General features: G+C 34.4%; 1 protein-coding gene and 1 pseudogene across 3 annotated transcripts in view; both read left to right on the top strand.

Moving 5' to 3' along the window:
* The window catches only part of Ankrd31 (ankyrin repeat domain 31), a 109843-nt gene that overhangs the window by 62265 nt on the left and 32071 nt on the right, over positions 1-15507 (top strand). For all 3 annotated transcript variants that reach the window (XM_070031365.1, XM_070031364.1, XM_070031363.1), the window contains 6 exons: positions 723-860; positions 2344-2486; positions 7272-7434; positions 8831-8946; positions 12018-12105; positions 13242-13338. In XM_070031365.1, coding sequence (XP_069887466.1) covers positions 723-860; positions 2344-2486; positions 7272-7434; positions 8831-8946; positions 12018-12105; positions 13242-13338 — 745 coding nt within the window. The remainder of the gene's footprint in view (positions 1-722; positions 861-2343; positions 2487-7271; positions 7435-8830; positions 8947-12017; positions 12106-13241; positions 13339-15507) is intronic.
* Positions 8987-9750, top strand: LOC138832786 (elongin-C pseudogene; annotated as a pseudogene).

Below are 15507 nucleotides of genomic sequence, written 5' to 3'. Positions count from 1 at the left end.
AAAAAGGACACAATTTCAGAAAACAACAAAGTTTCTTGAAATCTACCTGCATCCAAGATTTGTATAATTATTTAAGCAAAAATTTTGTAAACAAGCCTAGTGACCAGTGCCACAAAAGAATGTCTAAACCTTAAGTTAAAGTGTTCCTTTTAAGAATAATATATTTTTTTTTGTTTTAAGAAAAAATTTAACTATAGTTAAAGGACCACTGAGAGATGAATATAGAAATGAAGGTGAGGGCTAGGAAGTTGGTTCAGTGGTAGAGCGCTTGCCTTGCATGCATGAGGCCCTGGGTTCAGTTCCTCAGCACCACATGAGCAGAAAAAAAGCCGGAAGTGGCGCTGTGGCTCTAGTGGTAGGGTGCTAGCCTTGAGCTGAAGAGCTGAGGGACAGCGCCCAGGCCCAGAGTTCAGGCCCCATGACTGGACTTAAAAAAAAAAGAAAAAAGGAAATGAAGGTGAGATTCTCTGTTCTTAATAATTTCTTATCAAGTGTTTGGTTAACCACCTTCTTTAATGAATGCAAAGTAATGTGTTTAAACGTGCTATAATTTCTTCACAAGTTATGCTTTAAAACAATAGTGACATTGTTAATATTAATTTGGTGTGATGCATTCTGCTTAGAATACATTTTGAGAAAGTTGTCACATATTTTCTAAGATTCTTTATAATAATTAGCTCTTGGCAAAAAAAACCCCTCAGTTTTGGTTGCTAAATTTACAGAAATAGAAACAGCCAGAATTGATAGGAGGTCTGTGAAAGGGAAAAGTCAACTTCATTTGGCTGCCAGAAGAGGAAATCTGTCCTATGTGAAAGCTCTGATAGAATCTGGAATGGATGTGAATGTCAAAGATAATGAAGGTTTGGATCATTTTAACTTAATATTTTTACAATTTTGAATTCCCTGAAATACGTTTTCTTTTCTCTCACAATCTTTTTATTATATATATATGTGTATATATATACATACACATATATATATATATATATATATATATATTTTTTTTTTATATCAGTCATGGTGCTTGATCTGGAGTCCTGGACTTTGTCCTTGAGATTTTGTGCTTAAAAGTGATCTACCACTTGAGTCAGAGCTCTACTTCCAGTTTTGGAGTAGTTATTGGAAATAAGAATCTCTGACATTTTTGTCCAGTCGGCCTTCAGACCTTGATCCGCAGATCTCGGCTTCCTTAGTAGCTAGGATTACAGGTGTGAGTCTCTGATGCCCAGCTATATATTTTTCTTAGCATAGGAAGATTTATTATTGTTAAAATAACTTTCTCTCTTGAAACAGTTTTTTTACTTTCAGTTGAGAGCACTTTCATAGGTGAGTAAAGTAAGTTAAATCTTTTTCTTGGGAGCCTTTATTTCATTCTTTAATTTTGAAAATAATGCAGAATGTTCCCATTTTCATGTACCTTCTCCTTGCTCTATTTTAGTTTTTCTTTTCCCTCCTTTTAAATTCTCAGCTTCTGTTTTAAAAAATTGATCCTCTGGCATTTTGCTTATGCAAAAGAATCTTTTATTAAGAATTCCAGAGGGAAAATTCAAAGGTTGATTGAATCAGATGTCATTTTAAAGAAAAATATAACAATGCAAAACTACAAATATAAACTTCAAACATTTAAAAAGTCAGAAAAGATTAGCATTTATAGTTCCATTATATTTTACATTATGTGACTCTTCTGTTTTGACAGTTGTAACAACAACATTGTAATGTTTTAAAAATGAGAGTCACACATTTCTTTTCTATTTGATGCAACTTATTAGTTGCCAAATGTTTCTTTTGGTTTTCACATCAGCAAGAATAACAGCAGGATGATTTAGCTTATTCAGTTGGGATTCAACTTTATAAAAGTGGCCGGGTATACATGCCTTGTAATCCTAGCTACTCAGGAGGCTGAGATCTGAGGATCACCATTTAAAGCCAGCCAGGGCAGGAAAATCCATGAGACTCTTATCTCCAATAAACCACTAGAAAACCAGAAGTGGTGCTGTAGCTCAAGTGGTAGAGCGCTCACCTTGAGCTGAAGAGTGCAGGGACAGTGCCCAGGTCCAGAGTTCAAGCCCCATGATCGACAAAAAAAAAAAAAAAAAAGTGGTTCTTTAATTCCTGATTACTAAGCATCCTTAAGCATATCCCCATCGTTATTCACTTTGGGAGAGTCACACATTTTAAGGCCATTGTTTCCATGTTATTTCTTGTCCACTACTTAGAATATAGACATATGTATTTATATAGATGTTAACGTCAATAATGTAAAAATTGTGTTAACAAAAATACTACATGAATGCTGATTGATTGAGAGCAGTGTTAATTTTTTCCTTCCCCCCCCCCTTTTAGGTTGGACACCACTTCATGAAGCGTCTAATAAGGGATGTAAGGATATAATTATAGAATTATTAAAAGCTGGTGCTAATGTAAATTGTGAAAATATAAATGGAATTTTGCCCTTACATGATGCTGTAGCAGGCAATCACTTAAAGGTACAGTTTATATGGGATTGGGTTCTAATTATGTTTCTTGGGAAAATGAGTGAAGAAAATTGAGATATTTTAAAGTAGTTGATTAATAAGTCAACAAATGATTCTATTTACTTATTTATTTATTTGTTTGTTTATTTATTTATTTATTTATTTATTTATTTATTGCCAGTCATGGGGCTTAAACTCAGGGCCTGGGTGCTGTCTTTGAGCTTTTGTTCTAGGCTAGTGTTTACCATTTCAGCCACAGCTCCATTTCTGGCTTTTTTGGTAGTTAATTACAGATGAGAGTCTTAAGGACTTTCCTGCCCAGGCTAGCTGTGAACTGCTATCCTCACATCTCAGCCTCCTGAGTAGCTAGGATTACAAGTGTAAGCTACCAATACCAGGCTCAACAAATGATTTTAAAACTTCAACTTTAAAATGAAGGTACCATATTGTATATATATTCAAAAAATGATATATTTTCATGAATTATTTTTCTATTTTCTATCACCTAATTTAAGTCAGAAGAAAACACATTCTATAAATCTGATATATTTCATCTTAGTTGTATAAAATTATTTACTGTTTTGCATAAGAATCCAGTTATAGTCACGATATATGTGACAGATGGTTTTAGATTTGAATTTTAACACAGAGTTTTGCTATATAGCCCAGGTTGGCCTCTAAGATCCTCCTACCTTAGCTAGGATTACAGTTGTGTATCACCAAACCTGGCCTGAGTATCTTTCTTTTAACTTAGAAGTTCTCAGTGGGCTTGAGATAGTACTTTTTCTATATTAGGCAATCATAAAATCTTACAAGATAAGATAACTAGGGTCATTATTTCAGTGACACTGAAATTCAAATCTTGACCTAAAACTCCTAAAACTATTAAATTCGTCTTTTTGTTTGCCAAATTTAGGGAGAAAACTTACTTCTGTCAATAGGCAGCATAGGCTCAGTGGTAATTACTTTTGGGAAAATAGTTAAGGAAACTACTACCATTAACAGCAATTTAAAACAAGATGTGGTTATGTACATTTTTCTTGTTTCCTTCTATGTACCTGTTATCTTTCCTTCTGTATTTTTAATAGCTTAGTTACTTTTATTTAATTTTGTGAGAATATTCTACTACTTTCATCCTAAGTGTAATTATATGAAAGAATAATGTTATTGAGCTTATAATTTATAGAGAAAAGAGACATGAATTAATGACTAAGAACAAGACCAAAATGGATAGGCTTAATGTTCATTGTGGCTCATTTGACCAAAATAAATCCATTACTTTAAGATATTTAAAGTGAAGGAAAAATAGATACATTTTCCAAGGTTGTGTGGTCCCTGCAAATGAAAAAAAAGCAAACAGAAATAATCATTAAAGAGATAATCTACTAATTATGTATATAGAGAAAATGCCAGTTAATATAAAGCTACTTAAACAAAGGTCAAAATGTCATAGTGGTTAAAATCAGACCTTTTCACTTATCCTGAAAATTGTTTATTTTAAGGATAAATATTCTATAATTTAAATGAAGGTGATAAATGATACATATTTTAAATGAAGGAGGAAGAGAAAGATATTGATTGATAGGTAAAAGAGATGCCATGGGCTGGGAAGGTGGCTCAATGGTAGAGTGCTTGCCTCACATGCATGAGGCTCTGGGTTCAATTCCTCAGCACCACATAAACAGAAAAAGCCAGAAGTGGCACTTTGGCTCAAGCGGTAGCATGCTATCCTTGAGCTAAAGAGCTGAGGGACAGTGCTCAGGCCCAGAGTTCAAACCCCATGACTGGCAAAGAGAGAGAGGGGAGGGAGAGAGAGGAAGAGAGAGATGGGGGGGAGAGGGAGAGGGAGAGGGAGAAGGAGAGGGAGAGAGAGAGATGCCATACCAGTTAGCAAGGAGAGATATTCAATTGGGCACAGTCTTATAAATGATCTTTTTGTCTTGTTTTGTATTGCATTGCTTTGCTTTGTTTTATGTTGCTTTTTGTTTTATTTTGAGATAGGGTCTCTATGTAGCTCAAGTTGGTCTCAAATAATGTGATTTTTCTTTCTCAGCCTCCTAAGTGCAAGGATTACAAGTGTGTACCACCCCTCTGGTGTAAGCGGTCTTAATTAGTGAAAATTTACCTATTTTTGAAGGCTTAGTCTTCCATCACAGCATTATTGTATTTTCAGGGAACTGAGAAAATAATTACTTAGCTATACAGTATTTTTTTGTAAAATATATGTGATGAGTACAAAACTAAAAGAGATAACAAAAGGAGAACTTACTTGATAATAAAATACTGAAACATTATTGGACAACTTGGATTCAGGACCTAGCTCTGCTATGTTTATGTCTTTTTCTCTGAAATGAAGAATTTATTTATTTGAGCTGAGTCACACTGTCTCATAAGCCACTAGATACATGTGGCTGTTTTAAATTTGGATTACTTCAAATTAATTAAAAATCAGTTCTTTGGTGCAGTAGCTACATTTCAAGTGATTACTCCCTAAATGTCTTGAGCAATAGCTGAATTAAACAATATAGATTATAGCATTTCCATCATCAAAGAAATCTCCATGGGACAGCTCTGATCTAGGATAAGTGTTGGTAGTATTTTCTGTAAAAGGATAGTTTTAAACACTTCAGGTATTCTGAGGCTGTGACATAGAATCTGTTGTATCTACCTGACTGCTATTATAATGTATAAATAGTGCTAGACAATACGTAAATCAGTGTCACTATGCTATAAAAAACCTCAGTTAAAAGATCAGACAGCAGGCTGAATTCAGCTCATGAGCTCTACTTTTCTGATCTTTGATATACAGGTTCACTTATTTCCCAATATGTGTAAATGGTGATGTAATCAAAGCTTGCTTTTGGAATAACTTTTCATGTCTGCCTTTATTTTCATTTATAAATTTGTTTCTGGCTATATAGGTGGTCAAATCATGCATGGTAGGCAAGTATTCCTGAGTTTCATCCCCAGTCCTTTATTACATTTATGTGTTTGTTTTTTGTTTGTGCTGACCTTGAACTCAAGATTCTCCTGTGTTCATATCCTGAGCACTCTAGGTTAAAGGCTTCCACAACGATTCCCAGATTGTTTATTATGTTTATTTTAAGGATAAATATTCTATATTTTAAATGAAGGTGATATATGATGCATATTTTAAATGAGGGTGTCTCTATATATATGTATGTATATTATTTTGGTGGTTCTGAAGTTTGAATTCAGGTGTCTCACTCCTGCTAAGCAGACACTCTTACTGCTGAGCCAACCTCCAGCCCTGATTTCGCTTTTATGTAGTATTATTTATGGCAATACTAGAGTTTAAACTTGGCCTTACATTCACTTGACTTGCCTATTCAGCTTGCTTGCTTAGGTGGTACTTAACTGGTACCACCACTTGAATCATTGCCTCTGGAATGATTTTATGATGATTGTTTTAAAGATAAAGTGACTCTTGGATTTTTCTGCCCAGGTTGGCTTTAAACAATGATTCTCCAGCCTCCTAAGTAGCTAGAATTACAAGCATGAGCCACTGGCTCCCAGGCTTTACTTGTTAATTTTGAGAGAGTCTTACTTCCTGCCCAGAGTAAAACCTGGGTAATATCTACCAGTTATGTTTCCTGGTAGCTAGGATAATAATAATTGTAATTCTCTTTAACATTGATACGTTGCCAATATTTTCTTATTTATTAACTTTTAAAATCTGTTTAAATTAATATTTTATTATCTTAAAGTAGTTGTATAGAGGGATTACCATTCAACATGTCAGTTAAGGAGTACAGTGTGTCTTGATCAATGTCATTCATCCTTTTATCATTCTTCTCCATCTTCCCAACCTCACTCATCCTTTGTTTTTATTAACTTTTATCACCTTGTTTTCCAGCCCATTTTCTATCATTTTATTTCTGACTTACTTTCAGCCCTCTGTCCCTATTTCTTCATCTGGAGATAGAATAGAATAGTTGAAACCCTAGAATTCTACACTCAGCAAAAATAATTTCAAAATAAAGGTGATATTTACAAGGATATGGATAAATTTGGATCCTCAAGCATTGCTGGTAGGAAACATTTTAGCAGTTCTTCAAATAGTTAAAAATAGAGTTACCATATAAACTATCAGTTGTACTCCTAGGTACATCTTCAAGAAAATAGCAAACATGTTCATATAAAAACTCATATATGAATTTCATGGTATCATATTCATAATAGCCAGAAAGTAGAAACAACCAAAATTTCTATCAGTTGATGAACATATAAATAAAATGTGATATATTTAATTGGGATATTATTAAGCCATAAAAATAAAGTATTGATATATTCTACAGTATATAATAACCTTATAATTATTGTGCTAAGTAAGAGAAACCAGACATAAAAGTTCATGAATTACATTTTTCTACTCAAATGAAATGTCCACAATAAGCAAATACATACAATCATGATAAAATAGTGGCTGCAGGAGCTAGAAAGCGGATGTGAGGAATGACCGTTAGTGGAAACGGACTCTCTTTTTAGTTGAGATACTTTCAGGAATTGCAAAGTGGTAGTAGTTTTACAACCTTGTGAACATACCTCATTGCAGTGAAGGAATTATATTATATTTTATGTAATTGTGTCTTGGGTTTCTATTATGAGGGCTAGTGAGGCCAAATCAATTGATTAGTTTACAGTTGGTGTACTAAAATCTAAATTAAAATTGTTCTTTTATGTAATTTGAAAACAATTTTTGATAACTCTTTGTATTGGTGTGTTGATGTGAAATATGCATCTAGAGATAGCCTTGAAACACTACCTACATTGTAGGCAGCTGAGATACTACTACAACATGGAGCAGACCCTAATAAAAGAGATAAAAAAGAGAAGACTGCTTTTGATGAAGCAGATAATGAAAAAATGAAAGAGTTGCTGAAATCTTACGATGTTATTGAGACCAATGATAGAAATGAGAGTAGTGCTATGGTCACTGGTATGTATATCAATCTTGCTTGATATTTTACACAAGTGTATACCTCTGCATAAGAAATTAAATCTTCACATCTATAGCATAAGTTGCCTCATAGCTGGAGATTGAGTTTTTATGTCCATTAAAGCTCTTTTAAAGAAATTAACATGTTCAAATTTGGTTTAATTTATAGATAACATGATCCTAATAGTTTTCTATTATTGCCTGCTTGCCTTTCTCCCTTCCTTCCTTCATTCTTTCCTTCACTCCACTTTCCCTTTTCCCTTTCACTTCCTTTCCTCCCTTTTCTTCCTTCCTGCCATTGGGTTTGAGATAGAGATAGAATTGAAACCAAGCAGATTAATTTACATTTATTAAGAATTGAAAAGATAACATTATACTAAAGTCTTTGCAACTAAGATCGTTAAAATTTCATACTAATTCATATTTAATAATTCATTAATTAGATTCATGCCATCTTTTCAACACTATATTTGTATATATATGTATAATATATACTATAGAATAATTTATGGAGTAGATAGCTAGGCAAAAATGTATTAATCATTTTATAAATAATTTGCATTTCATTAAGTGCTTAAGAGAAAGAATTGTTCTTCCTTTCTCCTCATCTTGAGTCTTGAATTACAGAAGAAACTCAGACATATCTACTATTACTATGATGTTAGGATAAGAACTTCTATCTTATACTTTTCCCCTAGTCCACCCTCCTCACCAACCACTGATTTTTCAGGAAACAAATTACTGGTAGATATGATTGGTCAGAACTAGGATATTTACTGCATAATATATTAAGTTCAAGACTACTTTTTTTCTTTTTTCACAACCTTCCATCATATGGTAAATATCCAGATCCATTTCTCTCTTCCTCTCTCCAACCACACCTTGAAAGCTCAAGTTCCATGATGTAGCTGAGCACAGCTGGCTACAAAACGTTGCATTTTGAGTTATTGGGATTCTGTTATAAAGTGCTATTATCTATTCCCATATTTTGATTGTGTCTTAGGTATAAACAATTAAGAACTCGGCAGAACAATGAATTACAGTTATAGTGGTAAAAGGCTTGGACTTGAAGTCAGATAAGATCTAGTTTCAATACTAAGGCCGTATGACATTCAGTATTTTCGTGAACTTGTCTGAAGTATTACTTTCTTCTGAAAAATGAACTACCTACCTGGAAGGGTTCAAATGAAGATTAAATATGATTCCCTAGAAGTGTTTGCCATCTATCATATGGAAAAAGCTCAATAAATGTTATCGTGATAACAATAATGAGTTGATACCTAACATTGACACATTATAATGTAGAATTAATTTGTCCTTCATATCCCTGTCACCATTGTAACTGAACAAATGACGCTCAAATTTTAAATTCTTTTTTTCTAACAATTTTTTAAAGTAAAAATTCCTGCTGCTCCGTTAAAAAGATGTAGACAGTATTTTTGTGATAATGACAAAACTTTTGAGCCACCTTCCTCTTCACACCAAGCAAAAAGAAGAGAAAGTCTTCCTATGGTGAGTGAAAATGAAATTCTTCCATTCTTCACCCTAGAAAATGCCATTCTGTAAGCCAGCCAATTCAAGGAATGTTGACTATCGACAACATTCTTTCCATTTTAAAGACACATTGGTTGAAAAAAAATTGTCATAGAAAGTAAGGTAGTATACTTGAAAAGGAGCCAGGAAGATGGGCTATATGGTTTACTCAGTCGAGTTCATCGAACACAGCACAATAGATTAGCTGCTGTCCTTTTCACTTGAATTGTATGGCCACTCTTGTCCTATAGACACTGCTACAGTCATAGTATATCTTCACTCACTCAGTCCCCATACTGTCTAGGATATATACTACATGGAAAAGACTGGAAGGGAGGGAACCAGGAAGAAGGGGCTGTGGCCATACACCAGAGAGATTGCTGTGGTGGCTGTACTAGCTGTGGAACTGTCAAGAAACTGCTAATGTTCCCTCTGGAATCAATGTAGAGTTGTATTAATAGAGAGGAGAAAACCTGTGGTAACTATGTAGGCCTTAATGCCATGTCTGTAAATTAATATCTTCTGATGGTCATGAATTCATTGTAAAAAGAGAAACACTAACATCAGGAATAATAAAAGCCATGTTGAGTGGCCCAGGTCAGTTTGCTGAGAATGAAACCAATGGGGTCAATTTCATAGAGCTCCCTAGGCATGTGCTAAAAAAAAAAAAAAAAAGCATGCAAGGTTCATTACGCTAACAGCTCCACCAAGATTCCTGAATTCTCAATTATACTCAAAATTGCACTGGAAATGCTGATGGCTGAAGACTTCCTAGATTGCTAAAGAAAATAAATTACAGTAAATGTTTGGTATTTAATACCTGTAGTTCAGTTAGCAATTTATTCACATTTAGATGTTGCCCGTATGCAATTGAACTATAAAAGTAGATTTTCTTCTGCTCTTTTGCATAGCATTCAGAATTGAAATTTGTTTGTTATATTTACAAGTTAAGGATGTTTTCACAAACTAAGAAATAAACAATGTCAGTTCAAATGAAAGAAAAAAAAGACTGTGCAGACAGAGCAAAAAAGTTAAGCTACCTAGGTTAGCTATTCTGGACCTAATAACTCTAGTGGTAGAGTTTGCTGTGATACTGATCACATGAAAGGAAATATTTGCAAAAAATAACCTTATAGTTGCTTAGTAAGTTATATATTATTTGATAAGATGGATAGTCTTAGTCTGACAAATACACAAAGTTTGTTAGGCACAAACTTAAACAAGCCAGATAGTATCCTCAAGAAGAGAAAATGTTGGTAGGGTTAGGTGTTGAACTCAGGGCCTTGTGCTTATTATAAGGCTGCTGTTCTAACACTTGAGCCATATCCCCATCCATTTTTATTTATTTATTTTCAAATAGGTCCTAACTTTTCTCATGCAGGCTGGTCTGAATTGCAGTCTTCAACTTTATACCTCTTCACATAGCTGCAGATGTGTGTGTGTGTGTGTGTGTGTGTGTGTGTGTGTGTGTGTGTGTGTGTGTGTGTGTGTGTGTGTGTTTAAGATAGAGTCTTGTGACCCTTTTGCTATTTGGCCTCAAATTGTGGTCTTCCCACTTTCTACTTCCTGTGTGCCAAAAATTACAAACATGAGCTACTGTGCTTAGTTGAAATATTAGTTTAAATAATTCTTGACTATAACACATTTACAATTTGAGACAGAAAGGAAAGTTGGCACCAAAAGATATTTTCTTTAACTTAAACTTTAGGTTAGGGTAGAGTATGTGCTTGTCCTGGATACAAATTTAGATCTTTTGTTTGCTTTTATAATTACAAACTGCTCACTATTAAAAAGTAAGCCTGGGGTAGTCCTTGTTTTGTATCTTCATATTTTATAGTTGCATATTTGACAACAGTAAGATTGCCTTACAGAATAGACAATTTTATTGTGTATATTTTCCATATCCCTCATAAACACCAAAGCAAAATTTCAGAACAACATACTTTAGAAGGCTTTAAGGACCTACACATTTAGAAAATGAACATATGTTGAGAATTTATGGGAGGATAAATGAGTCGGTTCATCAGTCTTCATTTATTAATCTAGAGTTATATACCCAGAATTTAAAAAGGATACATGAATATAAAGACCATGTTTCCTATAAGACTTTATTACCTTGATAATGAAATATGTATAAGATATAATATATATGGGTTTGCAAAACTATATAACTCTGAAATTATTAACTAATCTAAAGAAGAGAAATAAGATTAGTCAGGTTTTATGCATGAGATTTTATATAACAGTCCATATTCATTGTGGTCTTATTTTGTTTTGTCACTGTCCTTAGAATTATATATATTATGTAATTTATGTAATATATTGCATATTATATAATATATTTTCACATAATGTATAATGTAATATATATATATATATATATATACACATATACATCTGTTTAGATGCAAAGAGGGCAAGTAACTTGGCAGATGCATCTATTTAGATGCAAAGAGGGCAAGTAACTTACAGCTAGGAAGAGGTAGGCTAAGATTTCCACCAGATTTGGTTCTGAGGATCACTCCTTGATTCTCTCATAAGAAAGTGAGGGGTCTGAGCAGAGGGAATTAAAGGCATCCCAGGATAAACAGTGGTACTGACAAGAGGTAGAGTTAAACTCTCTTGTAAATTTTGTAAGTTTTTGAGAGATTAATGTTTTGAATTTCTAAAATCATGTGTGAGACTTAAATAGTATACAATAATATTCATAAAGCCTTAAGATATACTTGTTTATATGTCTTGAGTATTATGTACTGGATTTTTTTCTCTTGTATATAATTTTAACAGAAGTAAGAAATTCTGATGCCTTATGTGGTTGCTACTCTTATTCTATTTTCCTGGAAATCTGCTACATAAATCAAGATATATTTAAGTTTACTCTTTTTTTTAAGTCTGCAACATTTTAACAAGAAACGTGGTTGCATAAAAGATGAATACATTTTGAATATAAGGAGAAATAAACACTTTAGCAACAGTGATTTACTGTGTGTCAGTACCATGTCAGAGATCAACCCTCTCACAATAAAGTTTCTAATGTTCTACCCTGACAGCATCACACCATTTCTGATATTCTACAAGATATAGAAGAAAAACAAGAAAACTTACTAGAGTTTGAGATAAGAAACTCAGATGATGCAGGTAAACATGTACTTATATTCAGGTATGATTATTTCATAAGTACAGTGTTGATATTGTCTCAACACCTTAAGGTATGTATTAAAATCCCACAATGGCTGAAAAATACGTTTTTATATGAAAATATTTAAAGTGTCAAATTAGGAGACAATAACATGAATAAGTAGTTTGTGTACTTGTTTGAAAGTACCTCTATAGGGCTGGGAAGGTGGCTGAGTGGTAGAGTGCTTGCCTTGCATGCATGAGGCCCTGGGTTCGATTCCTCAGCTCCACATAAGCAGAAAAATCCAGAAGTGGCACTGTGGCTCAAGTGGTAGAGTGCTAGCCTTGAGCTGAAGAGCTGAGGGACAGTGCCCAGACCCAGAGTTCAAGCCCCATGACCAAATAAAAAAGTGCCTCTATATTGAATAACTTGAGGTATTCAATACCATGATTACAGATAAGCTACTACTGGTGAATGATGATATGACCAAAAGCATAAGGAAGGGAAGGGTAGATAAAGATAACATACTAATCCAGGATCCTAGAATTTAGTCAGTGATATAGCAGAATTAGAATTTCGACTGGTCTGTGTTTTCTTAGTACAATTTTGTAGCCTGTTTGTCATACAGACTAGAACATAATTAGATAAACTTTGACTTAGCTATCTAGGCCATTAATATTGGAAAAATATGTAGGTAATGGTGTGTGTGTGTGTGTGTGTGTGTGTGTGTGTGTGTGTGTGTGTGTGTGTGTGTGTGTGTGTGTGTGTGTGTGTGTGTGTGTGTGTGTGTGTGTGTGTGTGTGTGTGTGTGTGTGTGTGTGTGTGTGTAGTTGGGCATGAACTCTGGGCCTGGGCTCTGTCCCTCAGTTTTTTAGCTCAAGGCTAGTGCTATACCACTTGAGCCACAGTGCCACTTCTGGTTTTCTGGTGGTTTATTGGAGATAAGAGTCTCACGGACTTTCCTGGCTGGCTTTGAATAGTGATCCTCAGATCTCAGCCTCCTGAGTAGCTAGGATTACACGCGTGAGCCGATGGCTCCTGGCTGTTGTGTTGTTGTTTTTTTTTTTTAATTAACAGTAGCTCTTAACTTTTGTGAAAAAAATTAACATTTGCTATCCTTTAAATTACCAACTTTATATTCTTACTATGTTTGTAGAACTATACATTGAGAAGATGTTAGAGATAAAAGAGGTGATGGATAATATACTTGCCAGACAGAAAGCAGAAAGGGATGATCTGGCCAAAAAGTACAGGTAAGTAAAAACAAAAAGGAATGTTTTACAGTTTCTAGGATTTATCCATTTCTAGCTACAGTGCTGTTGTAGTTGAAACTTATCCCCCAAAGGCCCAGATGTTAAAGGTTAATTCTCATCTTGGCACTTTTGGGAGGTGGAGGGAACTTTGAAGTTGTTCTTAGTAGGCTTGTAGCAAGCCAGAACATCACATATACTTCAAAGTCAGAATCCAGAACAGGCAGAGGAAAAGTCCAGGGTTCACTATCTCAGCTCCTCAGAACTAGAAGACCTCCCAATTAAAACATTGAGAAAAGAAGTTTACTATCTTAAAATGTTGTCTATAGTAAAGAGGTGTATGAAAGCTTTTCTGATCATGAATCCTTCAGATAAAATTTCTTTCTTTGGCACACTTCAAAATTTATACAGTTTTTTTCTTTTTATTATTAGATGACTTTCTAAGCAATTAATTAATGAGTTTATTTTGTGTTTTTATATACTTCTAACTTACCTTGTAAATACTGGCCATATCTATATTTACATTGTTTTTTGTATATATTTTTATTGTAAAGATACTGTATAGAGGGGTTACAGGTACATGACTAAGGTAATGAGTACATTTCGTATGGAACACTGTTACCTCCTCCTTTGTTTTTCCCCTACCATCTCCTTCCCACCTCCCAAACTCCTCCCTCCCCACCCAAAGTCATAAAGCATATTGTCTTGTACATCTCATTGTTACAATGAGTCAACCTGTATCCTTATTTCAGCATTTTGTTATTTCCCTTCCCCTCTCCAAATTAGAAAAGTGTATATACAAGATGCAGGGCACTGGAATCAAATACAGTGACAGGGGTTATACCATGGGGGAAGAACATACAAAACAAAAAAATCCCATAGTACATTAAAAACAACAGCAACAAAGAAAAACCCTCTTGTGTCCTTATCTTAGGGTTCAATTTGCTTATCATCATCTTATATGGTACATAGCTTTTGAGCTTATCTGATAAGATTATCCTAGACATATACTAATTATTGCAAATAAGGGAAACCATGGGACCTATATTTCTATGAGTCTGGCTTACTTCATTTAATATGATTTTATCCAAGTCTTCCTATTTCCTAACAAATGGGGCAGAGTCATTCTTTCTGATGGAAGCATAGAATTCCATTGTATATATACCACATTTTCTTGATCCATTCATCTACTGGGAAACATCTGGGTTGGTTCCATAGCTTAGCTATGGTGAATTATGCTGCAAAAAACATAGTTGTGCTGGTAGCTTTAGTATGGCCTTGTTTGTGATCATTTGGGTAAATGCACAGAAGGGGGATTGCTGGGTTATAGGGGAACCGCTTTGTGTGGTCATTTGAGGAACCTCCATACTTCTTTCCAGAGTGATTGAACAAGTTTACACTCCCACCAACAATGCAATAGGGTTCCCTTTGGCCACATCCCCTCCAGCATCTGTTGTTAGTAGATTTCTTGATTATAGCCATTCTAACTGGGGTGAGGTGGAATGTCAATATGGTTTTGATTTGCATTTCTTTTATGGCTAGAAAAGTTGAGCATTTCTTCATGTGTCTATTGGCCATTCTTATTTCCTCTTCAGTGAAGTCTCTCTTTAAGTCTTTAGCCCACTTATTAACGGGTGGTTGTTTCTATGAGGATTTGTTGTTGGGGGGTTAATTTTTTTAGTTCTAAGTATATTTTAGATATGAGACCATTGTCCATTATATGGCTAGTGAAGATCTTCTCCCAATCCATGGGCTTTCTCTTGATCTTGCTAGCTATGTCCTTTGCCATGCACAAACTGCAGTTTTATGCAATCGCATTTGTCCAGCCTTTCTTTGATTATTGTGTTTCTGGGTCTTCATCAAGAAAATTTTGCATCGTGCTAAGGAGAGTTTCTCCTATTCCTTTCTGTAATGTTTTCAGGGTGTCTGCTTTGACTTTGAGGTCTGTGATCCATTTGGAGATGATTCTGGTGCAGGATGATATATAAGGATCTAGCTTTAGTTTTCTACAAGTGTTTAACCAATTTTGCCAACATAATTTATTACTGAAGAGGCTGTCTTTCTTCCATTATAATTTTTAGCTCCCTTCTTGAAGTTTAGGTGGCTATAGATGTGTGGGTTCATTTCTGGGTCTTTAGTTCTATTCCACTGGTCCTCAGATCTGTTCTTGTG

Source organism: Dipodomys merriami, unplaced genomic scaffold (genome assembly GCF_024711535.1).
Source record: "Dipodomys merriami isolate MVZ:Mamm:240054 unplaced genomic scaffold, mDipMer1.0.p SCAF_20, whole genome shotgun sequence".
Lineage (NCBI taxonomy): Eukaryota > Metazoa > Chordata > Mammalia > Rodentia > Heteromyidae > Dipodomys > Dipodomys merriami.
Note: the sequence above shows the minus strand (reverse complement) of the source record. Positions and strands in the feature narration are given on the sequence as shown.